The sequence below is a fragment of the Pristiophorus japonicus genome, chromosome 17 (genome assembly GCF_044704955.1).
Source record: "Pristiophorus japonicus isolate sPriJap1 chromosome 17, sPriJap1.hap1, whole genome shotgun sequence".
In the NCBI taxonomy this organism is placed as follows: Eukaryota; Metazoa; Chordata; class Chondrichthyes; family Pristiophoridae; genus Pristiophorus; species Pristiophorus japonicus.
Genome location: NC_091993.1, coordinates 94649550 through 94668922, shown reverse-complemented (window position 1 = coordinate 94668922; position 19373 = coordinate 94649550). Strand labels below are relative to the sequence as shown.

Below are 19373 nucleotides of genomic sequence, written 5' to 3'. Positions count from 1 at the left end.
GTGCAGTTCAGGATGGTTTTCTGAGGATGGAACTGGGATAGCGTTGGAGCAAAGTAGAGGGATCTTTTCTCTATCGGTGCGGTGCATACAGATTCTGACTTGGAAATTTCAATTCTGAGACTGGGTGCCAAAATAATTAAACTTTTCATTTCTCAATAGTAACATCCCCCCACCTTGATGAGCACATAAAAAGAACACTAATTAGCAGACTATTCTGCTTTTCCTAGGATTGCCAACCTGGCTGTTTTGTGCTTTTACTCCCCTTGCCCCCTCCAAGTTGAGGTTAGTTGTCATGTGAAAGTTTTTACAAGCACTACAGTGGTTCTTTTTAACAAATATTGCAATATATTTTCATTCCAGCTTTCTTGTGTTTGATCACAACTATCTGCTCACTAATTTCTTTTTAAAAAAAAGGGCAAATCAATCCAACTTGCTATGCTCTGAATCTCATGTGGCTGGTCCAGTTAAGTTTCTGGGTAATGGTGACCTCCAGGATGTTGATGGCAGGGAATTCAATGGTGGTAATGCCATTGAATGTGAACGGGAGGTGGTTAGAGTCTCTCTTGTTGGAAACAGTCATTGCCTGGCACTTGTGCAACACAAATCTTACTTGCCACTTACACGGCATAAATGTTACTTGCCACTCAACAGCCCAAGCCTGAATGTTGTCAAGGTTATGCTGCAAGTTTCACCAACTGCAGAACTGGTTATGCAACTTTAGTCAAAGGATGCAAACACGTCATGATAGAATGGGGATATTCCTTTGTTCTACACCCATGCAGAAAACCCGCTGAAGGAGGCATGCTTGGCCCCTCTCACATCATCAATGATTTGGTTGGTGTCACAAAAATTTATTGTTGTTTTCATTGCTGACGGCACCAATTTCTCAATATCAACTCCCCGTCTGAAAGATAAATAGTGTGTCAAATCATTGGAGGTAAAAAAATTGCATTTAAACAGCGCCTGATATCTTAGAAATGTTGCAATAATCTTCATGGACATTTAATTACTCTGAATTGCAGTTACTTATGGAGGTAGACAAAACTGGCTAGTGTGTGGTGTGCCACTTTTAACACAATCAAGTTTCTAATGATCAGGAAAGATTGAATGTGTCATTACATCAACTTCCAGAGTCAGCCTACAAACATTCTTCAGTTATAAACATCAAACTCTTTGGTTGGATGTCAGATTTCTATATTCAGGTAAAATAAGTGAATAGGTTAGGAAAACTGGTGGAAGACTGGCAATCCAAGAAAACTCAACCTTGTCACTTGAGATTTTGATGTTCAACAAAGCTTGTATTTACTTAATGAAGTAGTTCACATTTAGTAGTAGTTCCATATGTATGTTGACGAAACCAGCTCTACCTCGCCGCCACTTCTCTTGAATGTTTTATTATAGTCTGGTTTCACATTTTAGAAAAAGAATCCTAGGATTTTTCCTCCTGTATGTTTTCGCTTGGCCTCTTCATGGTCCATGATGCCAGCTGAGGTCGTTAGGATGAGGTACCCAAACTGACGGGAAGGCAGGAGACCATTTTGCCACCTTTCGAGTTCCTTTACTTGAACATCAAATCTGGGGCTAATGACACCGCACTTGTTCAGTCTGCCTGTGAGATTAACAACAATTTTCCCACCCCTGTGGTCATCGATAATCTCAAACTCTCCAATGTAGCCATGCTTCATCATTACAGTCAGGAATCTCACAATGACTTTGGAGCATGGCCGGATGAGAACTTGGCGTTTTCCGCGTTTCACGGCATTGTTGATGCTTGTAAGGGCATCGGCAAGAACATTCATGCGCACCATAAACGGAATCAAATAACGCGACTCCTTAAGATGGCGCCAATATCAACCGGATTGCACCGAGCCGACCGCTCCGGCCATCTTACCAGTCCTGCCCGACTCGGATTTGTCACACTGCTTATCCGACATCCAGCACTGGAAGGGGATATCGATCCTTCAATTAAATATTGGGAAGACCCAAGCCATTGTCTTTAATCATCGCCTCAAACTCTGTTCCCTAGCCACTTACACCATCCCCCTCCCTGGCCATTGCAAGAAGTTGAACCATCTCCATTGCAACCTTGTTGTCGTATTTGACGGAGATGAGCTTCTGGCCATATATCCGCTTCATCACCACCTCCGTAACATTCCCCATCTATGGCCCTGCCTTAGCCCATCTGCTGCTAAAACCCTCGTCCATGCCTTAATACCTCTTTACTTGACGATACCAAAGCTCTCCTAGCTGGCCTGCGATCTTCAACCCTCCATAAACTGGAGGTCATCCAAAACTCTGCTGCCCGTGTCTTAACTTGCACCAAGTCCCAACTTGCACCAAGTCCCATTCACCCATCACCCCTGTGCTCGCTGACCTACATTGGCTCCCGGTCTGGCAACACCTCTATTTTAAAATTCTCGTCTGTTTTCCAATCCCTCCATGTCCTGCCCTACCTATGTTAACTCCTCTAGTCCTATAACAGTAAGATTTCTGCGTTCCTCTAATTCTGGCTTCTTGCACACTCCCAATTTTAATCACTCCATCATTGTTAGCCGTGCCTTCAGCTGCCGAGGCCCTAAACTCTCAAATTCCCTTCCTAAAGCTCTCTGCCTCTCTCTTCCTTGACGTACCTCTAACCAAACTTTGTCTCATCTGTCCTAATATCTCATGTGATTCAGTGTCAAGTTTTGTTTGATAACCCCCCTGTGAAGCACAGTGTTTTTTTTTTACTACCCTAAAGGCATTATATAAATGCAAGTTGTTGTTTTTGTAGCTGAAACTCATCTTTATCTCAACTAAATACAATCCAGAGTCATGTATGCCAGCATATTTGATTAAAGCTCACTCCACGCCATAGTTCACCCTATATAACAGGAACTGGGCTATGCTGCCAAACTATCACCAGAGCAGCACCACAATGTGCTACCATATGTTTGTGCCAAGACAATAAGGACACAAGAACATAAGAAATAGGAGGAGTAGGCCATTCGGCCCATCAAGCCTGCTCCACCATTCAAGATCATGGCTGATCTTCGATCTCAACTCCACTTTCCTGCAATATCCCCAAATCCCTTGATTCCCTTAATATTCAAAAATATATCGATCTGTGTCTTGAATATACTCAACGACTGAGCCTCTGGGGTAGAGAATTTCAAAGATTCACCACCTTCTTGAGTGAAGAAATTTCTCATTTCAGTCCTAAATGGCCGACGCCTTGTACTGAGACTGAGGGGCCTGGTTCTAGACTCCCCAACCAGGGGGAACATCCTCCCTGCATCTACCTTGTCAAGCCCTGTAAGAATTTTGTATGTTTCAATGAGGTCACCTCTAATTTTTCTAAACCCTACAGAATATAGGCCGAGACTACTCAATCTCTCCTCACAGGAAAATTCCCCCCATCCCAGGAATCAGTCTGATGAACCTTTGTTACACTCCTTCTATGGCAATTATATCCTTCCTTGGGTAAGGAGACCAAAACTGTACACAATACTCCAGATGTGGTTTCACCAGGGCCCGATATAACAGGAGTAAGACACCTTCACTCTTGTGCTCAAATCCTCTTGTAATGAAGGGCATCATACAATTTGCTTTCCTAATGGCTTGCTGTACCTGCATGTTAATTCGTGTACAAGGACACCCAAGGTCCCCCTGAACACCAACATTTCCCAATCTCTCACCGTTTAAAAAATACTCTGCTTTTCTATTTTTCCTACCGAAGTGGATAACATTATTTGCCATGTTCTTGCCCACTCACTTAGACTGTCAATATCCCTTTGAAGTCTCTCTGCATCCTCCTCACAACTTACAAAGTTAGGTGAGAATGTATCAGCAAACCTTGATATATTGCATTTCGTCCCCTCATCCAAATAATTGATATAGATTGTGAATAGCTGAGGCCCAAGCTCTGATCCTTGCAGTACCCAAATAGTTACAGCCTGCCAACACGAAAATGACCCGTTTATTCCTTTTTTCTTATTCGTTCATGGGATGTGGGCGTCGCTGGCAAGGCCAACATTTATTGCCCATCCCCAATTGCCCTCGAGAAGATGGTGGCGGGCCACCTTCTTGACCCGTTGCAGTCCATGTGGTGAAAGTACTCCTGCAGTGCTGTTAGGAAAGGAGATCCAGGATGAAGGAACGACGATATACTTCCAAGTCAAGGTTGTGTGTGACTTGAAGGTGCCTGCTGTCCTTGTCCTTTTAGGTGGTAGAGGTCGCGTGTTTGAGAGGTGCTGTCGAAGAAGTATTGACGAGTTTCTGCAGTGCATCTTGTAGATGGTATACACTGCAGCCACAGTACATCTGTGATGGAGGGAGTGAATGTTTAAGGTGGTGGATGGGGTGCCAATCAGGCGGGCTGCTTTGTCCTGGATGGTGTCGAATTTCTTGAATGTTGTTGGAGCTGCACTCATCCATGCAAATGGAGAGTATTCCATCAAACTCCTGACTTGTGCATTGTAGATTGTGGAAGGGGGAGACACTCGCCAGAGAATATCCAGCCTCTGACCTGCTCTTGTTGCCACAGTATTTATGTGGCTGGTCCAGTTAAGTTTCTGGTCAATGGTGATCCTAGGATGTTGATGGTAAGGGATTCGGCAATGGTAATGCTGTTGAATGTCAAGGGGTGGTGGTTAGACTCTCGCTTATTGGAGCTAATCATTGCCTGGCACTTGTTTGGCACGAATGTTACTTGCCACTTCTCAGCCAAAGCCTGCTGCTTGTGGACATGGACTACTCCATTATCTGAGGAGTTGCGAATGGCACTGAACACTGCAGTAATCAGCGAACGTCCCCACTTCTGACCTTATGATGAAGGGAAGGTCATTGATGAAGCAGCTGAACTCCTGCAGCGATGTCCTGGGGCTATGATTGACCTCCAACCACCACAAGCATTTTCCTGTGCGTTAGGTATGACTTCAGCCAATGGAGAGTTCTCCCCCCACCCCCAATTCCCATTGGCCTCAGTTTTATTAGGGCTCCTTGATGCCACACTTGGTCAAATGCTGCTTTGATATCGAGGGTAGCCATTCCCACCTCAACTCTGGAATTCAGCTCTTTTGTCCATGTTCAGACCAAGGCTGTAATAAGGTCTGGAGCCGAGTGATCCTGGCGGAATACAAAGTGAGCATCGGTGAGTAAGTGCCATATGATAGCACTGTTGATGGCACCTTCCATCACTTTGCTGATGATTCAGAGTATACTGATGGGACAGTAATTGGCCAGATTGGATTTGTCCTGCTTTTTGCAGACAAAACATACCTGGGAAGTTTTCCACATTATCAGATGGATGCCAGTGTTGTAACTTTACTGGAACAGCTTGGCTAGAGACATGACTAGTTCTGGAGCACAAGTCTTCAGCACAACAGCCGGGATGTTGTTGTGACCCATAGCTTTTGCTGTATCGAGTGCGCTCAGCCGTTTCTCCACATCACGCTGAATGAATCAAATTGGCTGAAGACTGGCTTCTGTGATAGTGGGAACCTCAGGAGGAGGCTAATATGGATCATCCACTCCTCACTTCTGGCTGTTTTCTGTCCGTTAACCAATCCTCAATCCATGCTAGTATATTACCCTCAATCCATGCAAGTATATTACCCCCAATCCCATGAGCCCTAATTTTGTTTACTAACATCTTGTGTGGCATCTTATCAAATGCCTTTTGGAAAACCAAATACAACACATCCACTGGTTTCCCCCTTATCTATTCTGCTGGTTACAACCTCAAAAAACATTAACAGATTTGTTGACTCTGCCCAACCCTATTATTATTTTCTAAATGCCCTGTTACCATTTCCTTAATAGATTCTAGCATTTTCCTTATGACTGATGTCAGGCTAACTGGTCTGTAATTCCCCGTTTTTGGGGTTACATTTGCTACCTTCAAATCCATGGGAATGGTTCTGGAATCTATGGAATTTTGGAAGATGATAACCAATGCATCCACTATTGCTATAGCCACCTCTTTTAAAACCATAGGATGTAGGCCATCAGGTCCAGGGAATGTATCGGCATTCAGTCCCATTAATTTCTCCAATAGTTTTTTTTTACACTAATACTAATTTCTTTCAGTTCCTCATTCTCGCTAGGCCCTTGGTTCACCACTATTTCCAGATTTTTTGCATCTTATTCCTCATCATAATTTCTCCCCTCTCAGCCTGTAAGGGGCCTACATTTACTATCGCTCATCTTTTCCTTTTTACATATCTATAGAAGTTTTTACTATCTGTTTTTATGTCTCTCGCAAGTTTACTCTCATATTCTATTTTCCCTTTCTATATCAATTTCTTGGACCTCCTTTGATGAATTGTAAAATCTTCCCAATCCTCCGACTTACTGCTCTTTTCTGCAAATTATAAGCTTCTTCCTTTGATCTAATATTATCTGTAACTTGTTGTTGGCCACGGTTGGACCACTTTTCCTGTGGGGTTTTTGTGTTTTAAAGGAATGTAGATTTGTTGTAAATTATCTTTTGATTCTTTAAATGCTAGACATTGCTTCGTCTACCGTCATACCTTTTAATGCAGTTTCCCAATCTACCTTAGCCAACTTACCTCTCATACCTACATAATTTGCTTTGTTAAGATTCAAGACCCGAATTTTGGATTTAACTAAATCACTTTCAAACTTAATATGAAATTCTATCATATTATGGTCACTCTTCCCCAAGGACCCCTTTACTACAAGGTTATTGATTAACCCCCTCTCACTGCACAATACTCGATCTAAAATAGCATGTTCCCCAGTTGGCTTCTCAGCATACTGATCTAGAAAACTATCTTGTATACAATCCATCTTCAGCTTCTGCAGATCCACTTCCAACATTCTGCATCAATCCAAAGTGTACACAGGCCAGCAACAAGCGTCATCATTTATCACTCTATCCCGTGTTGAATCAAAGTTGCTGAAATATTCACCAGTTTATGGAAAATGTGTGACTTGCCTATTGATAACAGTCATGTGCTGCCAGTAACAGCTTATCCCATGAGGAGAGATTGAGTAGACCTATATTCTCTAGAGTTCAGAAGAATTCAGTAACTAGTGGGGTGCCATAGGGATCGATGCTGGGGCCTCAATTATTTACAATCTATATTAATGACTTGGATGAAGGGACCGAATGTATTGTAGCCAAGTTTGCTGATGATACAAAGATGGGTGGGAAAGCAAATTGTGAGGACACAAAAAATCTGCAAAGGGATATAGACAGGCTAAGTGAGTGGGCAAACCATTTGGCAGATCGGGAGTATAATGTGGGAAAATATGAGGTCATCCACTTTGGCAGAAATAATAGAAAAGCAAATGACTATTTAAATAGAGAAAAATTGCAAAGTTCTGCAGTACAGAGGGACCTGGGGGTACTTGTGCATGAAACACAAAAAGTTGTAATGCAGGTACAGCAAGTAAATCAGGAAGGCAAATGGAATGTTGGCCTTTATTGCAAGGGGGGTGGAGTATAAAAGCAGAGAGGTCCTGCTACAACTGTACAGGGTATTGATGAGGCCACACCTAGAGTACGGTGTACAGTTTTGATCTCTTTATTTAAGGAAGGTTTCACTTGCATTGGAGGCAGTTCAGAGAAGGTTCACTAGGTTGATTCCGGAGATGAGGGGCTTGACTTATGAGGATAGGTTGAGCCTATATACATTGGAGTTCAGAAGAATGAGAGGTGATCTTACTGAAACATATAAGATAATGAGGGGTCTCGACAAAGTGGATGCAGAGAGGATATTTCCACTCATAGGGGAAACTAAAACTAGGGGACTGTGGGCCCAAATTTGGCCCTCCGGGTTTTCGGCGCACTTACCTGAGGTGTACTGACTTTCTGCTCTCAAAGCGGCGGCGAAAATATATCGCCATATTCTAGCGTATCATGGCGCACCTATCCCCGGCCAAGTGGCCTTTCGCACCGGCCGGCCGCTGACTTCCCAGGCCGAGTATGAAGGTAGGACTTAAGTTTTATTTTTTGTTTATGTTTTCTTTATTATTGATGGCTTTTATGCTTCATGAATGTTATTGAGAAGGTGCTTTGCAAGGTTCTCTGTGCTTCCCCTTCTCCCCCCCCACCCCCACCATCTCTGGCTACCTGCGCTGATTTCTTAACTCTCCGCGAGGGTTTTCTGTGCGGCCACAAGTGGCCACATACACTGGCCCAAGTTAGTTTGGAGCAACTACTAGCTGTCCAGACTGGCTTAAATGACCAAAACAGGTGTAGGTGGCTGGTAACGTCCCCTTTTGAACAAAACAAAACTAAACGAAAAAATCCTAACTCACTTACACTGGCGCAAATTAAATGTGCAGAATGGGGATTTTTAAGATACTCCAGAAAAATCAAGTTGCTCCAAAAAAAAAACGGAGCAACTCCTGAGCAAATTTGAGCCCATTGTCTCAGAATAAGGGGCCGCCCATTTAAAACTGAGATAAGGAGGAATTTCTTCTTTCAGAGGGGTGTAAATCTGTGGAATTCTCTGCCCCAGAGAGCTAGAGGGGCTGGTTCACTGAATATATTTAAGGCAGAGATAGACAGATCTTTGAGCGATAAGGGAATAAAGGGTTACGGGGAGCGGGCAGAGAAGTGGAGCCGAATCCACTATCAGATCAGCCATGGTATTAAATGGCGGAGCAGGCTCGAGGGGCCAAATGGCCTACTCCTATTTCTTATGTTCTTAATGAGAAGTGATCTCATTGAAACATGCAAAATTCTTACAGGGCTTGACAGGGTAGATGCAGGGTGGATGTTTCCCCTGGCTGGGGAGTCTAGAATCAGGGCGCAGTCTCAGAATAAGGGGTAAGCCATTTAAGACTGAGATGAGGACTGAAATGAGGAGAAATGTCTTCACTCAGAGGATGGTGAATGTTTGGAATTCTCTACCCGAAAGGCTGTGGATGTTCAGTCGTTGAGTACATTTAAGACAGAGATCGATATATTTTTGAATATTAAGGGAATCAAGGGATATGGGGATAGTGGATGAAAGTGAAGTTGAGGTAGATCAGCCATGATCTTATTGAATGGCGGAGCATGCTCGAGGGGTCAAATGGCCTACTCCTGCTCCTCATTCTATGTAACTACCCCTCAAATGTGACACTCATCTGTTCTTAGTTATCTCCAGCTGCACTTCATTATGCCTATATCAATCTCAGTAATATGAAAAATGGTGGATGAGGAAACAAAATGTTCTTGCATAAATTTGTTACAATTAATTATGTACCTGGCCTAGTTTATTAGCTGTAGATGAAAGGGCACCTGTGGAGCTACAAGCTTCAAAAACTGAACAATCAAATGGGCTAATGTATTTTTGGTTGCCAATCTACTAAAGATTTGCAAATGCACAGCTTCAGAACGGTGTATAGCAAAGTTGGTCTATTTTACAGACCTGGGATAATAAAAGATGTGAAAGTAAAGCTGTACAGAAAACTGGAAGGGCTAATAGGCATAACAAAAGTGGGTGTGTCAAAGCTGAAGACTAGTACAAATTTGAATATAGAAACAGAGCAAACAAGGGAATATGATAAATACCTGGAAGTGGGGATTTATTTTCAGAAAGTTATTTTACACAAGCTTTCAAATTTTAAAAAAAGTGATGGAAAGTGCAGAAACTCTCATTCTAATCCAAAACAGTGCAACAAATTGGTGCTGCTCCCACTTGGTCTCCAAGTGAGGTAGAATTAGGGAATACAATCCCCACCGCTGATAGCGAGCGCATTCGTGCAAACATGATTTGCCAGTTATACGCGATGGCCAATATAATGTCATAGCATTATACACCTGAACAAACCTCCTTACTGCTGGACCAAGGAACCAGAGCTCATCAGCGGCAACTGCATGAAAATGATCAGATAATGTCATGCAAGCTGATAAATTGTTTTGCTAGCCTACTGCAGATGCCTTTGATCCAGGGGCCATGACAACAAGGCAAGTCATTCGGTTGTTCATGAAAGTGTGTGAAATTCCCAAGAATAGAACAATGTTGTAGATCAAGACCGTGAGTACAAACTAGTGTGTAAGTACCGCTGTTTCTGCCTGAAATAAACAGAGCATTTGAGGATATAACCGGCAACTTTGAAATTGACAATGCAAATGGCTAATGGTGGTCGCTTTCTGGCCGATATAAGCGACTCCCCATTTTAAATGTGGATATTTTAAATGATGGGTCTGTACTTATAAAAGTATGGCTAACCCATCAAGTTCAAGCTAATGTTACCGTTGAAAACTGTTAGTTTCTCCTTTCTGAATTAATTTTTATCTTCAGTGTCTCGTCAGTTTTTTTTTCATTTTGTTGACAGACTTGGTCAATTTTTCTCTGTTGTCCAGAACTTGAAGATCTACATCCCCTTAAACGACAGAGCACAAAGATATACTGGGTGAGGGTGGAATTTCAGCAGAGGGGGAAATTTCAGCAGGGGTACTCCCGCTTGTTTGGAAGAGCCGCAGAAACCCCGGAGAAACAGCTTAAACGGGAGAATCCCTGCAGAAATTCACTCCCACTAGCTGGCTGACATGGGTACCACTTCAGGCATTTGTTGATCCTTCAACTTAAAGCTGAGCCTACGAACGTAGAATTTACATGCAATGTTGATAATTAAGCTGTCAATGACTTGGAAAGATGCATCATATTATGTAAATAGCAAAAACCACAACTTGCCATGGAGCACAATTCTGGCACAGTAAAAACAAGTTTTCAACTGTCCCGACAGATTGAAGTCAAGTATCAATATTGCAACAGAGTTTCTTGCACAAATAGTAGCTGCATGAAATTGAGAAGGGAAGTCGAGTCATATGATACTATTACACTATTCATGTTACTTAAAAAAAATTATTCCCTGGTCGTAGCATTTGCTGGGTTAACAAAGACAGACACCAATGGAAATAAAAAAAGAATGCAGCCCCTCTTGCAATGCAAAGCTACTGTTATCTGGGTGGGTTGGGTTGGAATCCAAGGTAGGAACGGATTGCATCAAATCACCACCATTTTTTTTTTTTGCATACCCCCCTCACTAACCACCACCATGCAGAAATTATGGCCCCAAGTTTCCATGCACGGCGAAAAAGGCACACCTCAGAGCTGGGCGCCTGTTTTTCGCGCCGAAAACGGCGCCGGAGCCGACCACTCGCGCCGAGTTTGTAAGTAGGAGGGGGGCAGGTACAATTGAAATGAGGCTTCTTGGTGCCGGCAACCCTGCGCGTGTGCGTTGGAGCGTTCGCGCACGCGCAGTCTGAAGTAAACATTGGCACTCGGCCATTTTTAAAAGCACTGCAGAAAAAGTGAAGATTTGTTTCTTGGACCCCTGCAAAGGCTTGTATTTTAATTTTCTTGATATTTCTGTGTGTGAGGGAGTGCTTTTAGCAGCACTGCTGAATAAATCACCTGCTGAAATCAGTGAGTTCAGCTTTTCACTGCTAAACTTGCAGAACCAGTGCCTGCAAATTAAGGACTGTGTGTTTGGAGAAATAAGAGTGCCAATTCAACTTTGCAATGGATCAACGTCCACCAAGAACAAAGAATTTCTTGCATGAGGAAGCAAACCATTGCATAATATGTGGTGTTGACAATGCAGCACCCATTCTGCAAATTTAAATATAAAGATGTCGATGTGGCTGCCTCTCCCTGTCCAAATGGCCTCAGTCAGTCCCCCTCACAGCTCGAAGGCTGCTGCTGTTCTTTTTTCGGCTCCCGGTCAGCCACTGACGCCGCTGCAATCCCATGGCCGAATGGCCTCAAGTCCGTCCTCAAGGGTGCTGCATCTTCGTGGGGAATGAAGGCCTGCCTCAAGCACTGCAGCTCAGCTCGAAGGTTGCTTGCTGCCTGCCGCTGCCGTTGAGACAAGACACTGACGCCACACCCCTGCCGCTCAGCTCGAAGGTTGCTTGCTGCCTGCCGCTGCCGTCGAGACACTGACGCCACACCGCTGCCTGGAAGGCCTGCCTGAAGCACTTTCACACAGGTAGGAACATGGTTTATTTAATCTTTTCTTATAAATTTTTTATTCAGGTTGGATTTATTTGTATAATATTTGTATAAGTATAACTAAGGATTGATTGTAGAATTTAATGACTTCCCTTCCCCCCCACCTCGTTCCCTACACCTAATTTGTAACCTGCGCCTGATTTTTTAAAGTGTAGACAAGGTTTTTTCAAGCGTACAAAAATCTTCACTTACTCCAAACTAACTTAGAATGGAGTAAGTTTTCACTGTGGAAAATTTGAAATCAGGCGTCAGTGGCCGGACACGCCCCTTTTTGAAAAAGAAATTCTGTTCCAAAGTGAAACTGTTCTACCTGACTAGAACTGCAGAAAACTAAATGTGGAGAATTCCGATTTCTAAGATACTCCGTTCTACACCAGTTGAATTCCCAACAGTTGAGCCTCTAAGCCCCAACATTTAGCATGCTCATATAATGCAGGTTTACGTAAAGTGTCAGGATTACATCCTGGCATAAGTGGAGCCCAACATGAGGGCCCCAAGTTTCCACATGATTTGCTCCTGATTTTTAGGAGCAACTGGTGTAGAACGGAGTATCTTAGAAATCGGAATTCTCGACATTTAGTTTGCTCCAGTTCAAGTCAGTTAGAACAGTTTCACTTTGGAACAGAATTTTTTTTTCAAAAGGGGGCGTGTCCGGCCACTTATGCCTGATTTCAAAGTTTCGTGAGTGAAAACTTACTCCAAACTAACTTAGAATGGAGGAAGTGAAGATTTTTGTACGCTCGAAAAAACCTTGTCTACACTTTAGAAAATCAGGCGTAGGTTACAAATTAGGCGTAGGGAACGAGGTGGGGGGGGGGGGGGGGGGAGGGAAGTCATTAAATTCTACAATCAATCCTTAGTTATACTTATACAAATATTATACAAATAAATCCAACCTGAATAAAAATTTATAAGCAAAGAAAAGATTAAATAAACCATGTTCCTACCTGTGTGAAAGTGCTTCAGGCAGGCCTTTCATGTTGGAGACAGGCAGGGGTGTGGCGTCAGTGTCTCGACGGCAGCAAGCTTTGAGCTGAGCTGCAGTGCTTGAGGCAGGCCTTCATTCTCTTCGTGGCTGGCCACGAAGCAGCACCGGACGGACCAGAGGCCATTCGGCCATGAGATATCAGCGGCGTCAGTGGCTGACCGGCAGCCAAAGAATCAGCAGCGGACGGACGCGAGACCATTCGGCCATAGGATATCAGCGGCGTCAGTGGCTGACCGGCAGCCGAAGATACAGCAGCAGCCTTCGAGCTGTGAGGGGGACTGACTGAGGCCATTTGGACAGGGAGAGGCAGCCACATCGACATCTTTATATTTAAATTTGCAGAATGGGTGCTGCATTGTCAACACCACGTATTATTGCAAAGTTGAATTGGCACTCTTATTTCTCCAAACACACAGTCCTTAATTTGCATGCACCAATGCAGCACCGGTTTCAGCAGGTGATTTATTCAGCAGTGCTGCTAAAAGCACTCCCTCACACACAGAAATATCAAAAAAAATTAAATTACAAGCCTTTGCAGGGGTCCAAGAAACAAATCTTCACTTATTCTGCAGTATTTTTAAAAATAGCCGAGTGCCAATGTTTGTGTGAGACTGCGCGGGTTGCCGGCACCACGAAGGCTAATTTAAATTGTACCCGCCCCCGGCTACTTAGAAAATCGGCGCGAGTGTTAGGCTCCGCCCCCTGCTGCGAAGAGCGCGCTGCGCCAAGCAGACATCGAGCTCCAAGGAGCTCGAGAATATCGGACTTTTTTTTAGGCGCAGTTTTCGGCACGAAAAACAGGCGCCCAGCTCGGAGGTGCGCCGTTTTCGCCGCAGGACGAAACTTGGGGCCGAGGTGTCTGTTACCCAATTCATGCCTTTGGGAAAGCAGCAAGTTTCAATTGGAAAAATTGGTTTCGTTTCAGGGTATCTTCGGCTGGCATACAATGGCAGTTCCCCTAATGCTGTGGCAAGATACCACTATCATTTTGCCCCACTCTCACAAATGGAGGATCCCGAATAGCATCAAATGCAAATGTCCCTGACCCCAAGGTTTGAAAACGGATCTTCCAGACTAGTGGCCAGAATTCCTGTTACCAAGGATCCGCTCATGTTACTGCATGACAGAAATGTCCACCTCAGTTACTTCAATCGATAAGATTACTTTTATTTTGAAATCGGATAATTAGTGAACCCGACAATATGTTTAAAAATGTTAAACAAATTAATTTTCTACAACTGACATTGGATACATTAAATTAGTACACCTTGGTGGAAATAAGTTTCATCATCATACTCGAGGATTCCGTTTAAGACGTCAGCATGGTCTCAGTTGGTAGAACTATCAGCCTGGAGTTAGAAGATCATGGGTTCAAGACCCACTCCAGAGACTCAAGTGCTTAATCTAGACTTGACTTCAGTGCAGTGCTGAGGGAATGCGACATTGTTGGAGGCGCCATCTTTTCGATGCAACTTTAAACCATCCAATGTAACATTAAACCAATATTCCATGGCACTATGCGAAGAGCAGGGCAGTTTTCTCTAGCCAACATTTATCCCTCAACCAACACAATCAAAAACAAATTATCTGGTAAATGTTATCTCACTGTGGTTTGTGGGACCTTGCTGTGTGCAAATTGGCTGCCACGTTTCCCTGCATTGCAACGGGGACCACACTTCAAAATACTTCATTGATTGTGATGGGTTTTGGAATATCCCAAGGACATGAAAGGCACTATATAACTGCAAGCTGCATCGTTACATACAGCACCTTTGCTTTTGACCCTCGAACACCAAGTTCATGGAATAATGCCACAAAATAAAACAAATCAGCTGATATCAACTATACTATTGAAGATTTAAATCCTTATTATTCATACTATTTCCCCAGTCAAGTTTTGCTACACATCTGCATTGTAAGCAACATGTTCATGGCTATTCAGTGCCTCTTTGAAATCAGTGAATAAGAGAGAACAACTTTGTTTAGCATTAAAACAGAATAGATGTGGCAGATATAATCCTGCCAGTTTGTAAAAGTGCCAATTATACAGTACTATAGTTGGTGCCAGAAGCTCGAGTGGAGAAGTGGCCTCTGCTGCTGGCAAGTCGTCTGTCCTTTGACAGTCTAATTTGGCTGCTATGTAGCAACCAGTTGATAAAATCTCAGCAAATATGCATTAAAAAGTTATATTACATTTATTTTGTACAGTACATGCATAATCTTTTTCATCCTTTTTTTTTGCTTGCAACTGCACATTTTTACATGCAATTACAATACTGCTAAATCAGTAACTATACAGAGCTCTGTAATTCCATCAGCCTTTTATGTTTAAGCAAAAGCTCTCCAATCCATTATAGAGGCAGTACTCAAAAGAGCCTCACTTGAATTCATGAAAATCTAATGTTCAGCAGATAGGCGAGGCCAGAACAATAACTTATTCTGTTTATACATAAACCATTGTGCTATAAGCTCATTACTCCATTGGCTTCATATTTTCAAATCATATGTGCAAAATATCATAGCTCTTAATAACTGATTGGCACTAGTCTAATTTGGTTATTCTGGTACAAAATAATTTTATAATTTGTGCTTGTGAATGGGTTAAATAACTGTAGAAAAAAAACAAACCGAACCGTGAGTGCAAAGTTTAGCGGTTTAGAATATCTAAGTTCTCTATGGAAGCTGCAAGTAACATTCTTTCACATGAACCATGTGCTGTGCACGGACAACCAAGCTGCACATAATCCGCACTGGCTTAAACCAGTTTCTATTCTGGAATCTGCTTGGCTGCATAAGTATAGTGCTGTTGCTGAGATATCTAACCTATTGAACATTGTTGTGTTTTTTTCGTTTGTGTTAGCAACCAAAATTTAAGGACTGCACATCAGGGATTATTTCACACAAACAAAGCTTGAATCGTTTTTTTTCCTCTCCACTTTAAATAAAAACAAATTCTATTTCTTTGTCTCCATGGCTCAATTTTCTTGGCAGTGATCTTCTTCCCCAAGTTTAGCACCCTAGATTTGGTCAATCCCGCTAAATACCATGCATGTTCAGACGTTCAACAAGAACAACTGCATTACGCATCTATTTTCCACAAGTAATTTAAGCAGCAATGAAAATCATTCCTTTCAAAACTGCAAGTACAACCAAAAGTTAGAACATTAAACTTTGATTGCTCGATCATTCTTCCTGCTGGAATTTGTGGCCTTAATGTCTGCTGATCTCAAACAGAAGTTTCAAATCTCCAGCCTTCCTAATAATTCTTCCAAAGCGCTAATTTTCCTTTTTTTTTTTGAAAAACATCAAACGTTTCTTTTCTAATCAATATCTGAACTGTCTACAAAAGGACATGGTACTGTTGACAATGCTCCGTTATCTGAAGAAATTTTCTAGTACCTATTATTTGATAAGGAATCTCTCTCCCACCTCTTTCTCTTTTTTCCCATTATATTTCTGGTCTCTATTTTAACAAAATGCTATGATCAGTGCCACTCTGCACTCTCCTCTCATTTCTTATATGCCACAAGTATGTCATCCAACAGTGGTCTTCCTACATGCATCAGAACACATGACCTGCTCGAACTCATTCTTGGCTGGTCCTCAAATGGAATTCCTTATCCCGCTCTGTCCTTCCTTCCTCTTATCAGACTCTTAGACACAAGCTTGGAGTCATCTCATCAATACTTCTGATTTATCGCATCATCTTTCCCATTCTCTTCAGCTTGATGGTATCGTGTACTATAGACCTTAACCCTCCCATCACTTAAAATATTCTAGATGAGGTAGACACATGACCCATAGTACAGGATGGCACTACAGGATTTACAGGTGGAATAACTCTTAATAAACTAAATTAAACACCCAACCTGACTCCCAATCAGCCATTCTAAACAATCCTTTGGTTGAATGTTACTTTAAGGAATACTATCAATATTCTGTAAGGCTACTCTAAGAGAACATAGATCCCAGACAAGACTTTAAACACCAAAGCCCTGAATACTCCAGAATTAGAGGCACGCAGATATCTCGGAGGGTAGTTAGAGGTTGCAGAGATAGGGAGGGGGCGAGGTCTTGGAGGGATTAGAAAATGAGGATGAGAATTTTATCAAGGCGCTGTTGGACAAGAGGAAACGATGAGGCGAGAAGAGACACCATTGTAAGTGATTCTCTGGCGACGACTGGATAGATAGGAATAGATCCAGGCGAGGGCAGTCCCACCCAGAGAAGAGGGGCTTTGGAGGAGGATGGCGTGGTCAACCATGTCAAAGGCTGCAGACAGTGCTAGAAGGATGAGGAGGAATAGTTTACCATGGTGAAATAGGATGTTATTTGTGTCTTTGAAAAGGGTCATTTCAGTGCTGCAGCAAGGCCGGAAATCTGATTAGAGTTATTCAAATATGGAGTTGCGAGAATGATGAGCACAGATTTGGGAAGCGACAACATGTTCGAGGACTTGAGATAAAAAGGGAGGTTGAAGATAACAAACCCATTTTGATTTACAATGACATTCCCTTTTTTAAAAAGCTGTACAATAAAATGTTTGGATCACTTTTCATTACCAGGTAACAGATTTAGTTTATTGTGGAAAAAATAAAAATGTAATTGTATTGTGGAACTAACAACTGTTCAGTAATGACTCCATTTACTACACTGACAATAAAGCAAGTCTATCAGATTTAACTGAGGAGCAATTTCCATGGTATACAATGGGCAATGTCCATCACCATGATGAATCTGTGCAAAACCTTAGTAAGACTACAGCTGAAGTAGTGTGCGCAATTTTGGGTTCCATATTATAGGAAAGATGTTTAAGTGACGAACAACTTGTATTTATATAGCACCTTTAATGTAGTAAAACATCCCAAGGCACTTCACAGGAGTGTTATCAAAATTTGACACCAAGCCACGTAAGGAGATATTAAGACAGGTGATCAAAAGCTTAGAGAAAGAGATAGGTTTGAAGGAACATCTCAAAAGAAGGAAAGAGAGGTAGAGTGGAGAGGTTTGCGGATGGAATTCCAGAGCTTAGAGCCTTAGCAACTGAAGGCACGGTCGCTAATGTTGGAACTATTAAAATTGAGGATGCTCAAGAGGCCAGAATTGGAGGGGACCATATATCTAGGAAGGTTATTGGGTTTTTATAGAGATAAGGGGATTCACTAAGATACTGGGTGATATAAGGAATTACAAATAGACTTTGAAATACAAACAGACTTGAAAATGGGGTAATTTTCATTAGAACAGTGGAGTTCAGGCTGTGATTTGATACAGGTGTTTATAATTATGAAGTAATGGGGCAGAGTAGATAGAAACAGACTATTTCCAATGATTCAGGGTCTCGAATGAGGGGAAACATATGAGAATAAATGCAAGAAATTCAGGACAGAGAACACAAACTTTTTTAACACAAAGGTTGTGAGGCTGTGGAATGCACTGCTAAAGCTAGTGATTGAAGCAGAGACCATGTCAACCCTTAAGACTAGGTTAGATAGATGGTTGCACAAAAAGGGAATAAAAGGATGCCAATATGGAGGATGACCATAGAGATTGGGGCCAAACATCCTGTTTCCATGTTGTCATTTCTACAGGGGGCAGAGGGAAGAGAGAAGAGATGAGGAGTCTAGCCTGCTTGGAGCAAATTAAAATTTTCTTTGGATCCTTCCGCCCAACATTGACGGAAATCAGTTTCTAACTGGCAGTGAAAATTGGCAGGCCTGTTTTGACATCAAATGTTTTGCAGTTAGTGCTGTATGCTGGTTAGAAACAGTTTTCTTGGCAAACATGAACATGAATCAACACTGAAGATTAATTTTTTTTCCATAATTCGTGAATGTTTAAGGTAATCAGTGATGCTAAATTTGGCCATAAATTAAGAAATTAGGTCCTTTTGGTGCAACAGTCAGATCCACTAGGGATGAACATCTGAAGGATGCCTGAAAATCATACTTTCCTCAGCTAATTCAATGTTGAAATATTGGGCCCGAATTTGCTGGAATAGCGTGATGTGCGACTTGTGCCATCAATTGGACATTTTCACTCTTGATTCATCTTGTACTATATGGCAAAATTTGCTACAAAATCGCTTCGGTTATGGCACAGCGAGATCAAAGACAAATTAAGGACAGCGTTCACGGTGCAGTCAATGGCTTAACCCACAGACCAAGCCGCATGGCACTATAGAAAGCTGAGAACAGACGTCATAATTTAGATTGAGGCTTGGAACTGAGAGGTAACCGAGCTGAAATTCTGAAAATCAACTTTAAAAAGTAAATTTCAATGAAAAAAAGTTTGAAATGCTGTATGAAGTAATTTCCAGTATCTGCACATCTCCTTTTCCACAGATATGTCACAAGGTGGTGCAAAGAAAAGGTCGCAGAACTTGAGACATAGGGCCCGAACTTGGTGAAAGCTAAGGCCCTCCC

General features: G+C 42.4%; 2 protein-coding genes across 2 annotated transcripts in view; both read right to left on the bottom strand.

Moving 5' to 3' along the window:
* The window catches only part of LOC139228006 (diphosphoinositol polyphosphate phosphohydrolase 1-like), an 88038-nt gene that overhangs the window by 18239 nt on the left and 50426 nt on the right, over window positions 1-19373 (bottom strand). The window lies entirely within an intron of this gene.
* On the bottom strand, window positions 1384-1808 carry LOC139228230 (small ribosomal subunit protein uS8-like). Its single transcript, XM_070859407.1, has one exon. It carries the CDS (start codon window positions 1806-1808, stop codon window positions 1416-1418), a length of 393 nt encoding a protein of 130 aa, XP_070715508.1. The 3' UTR covers window positions 1384-1415.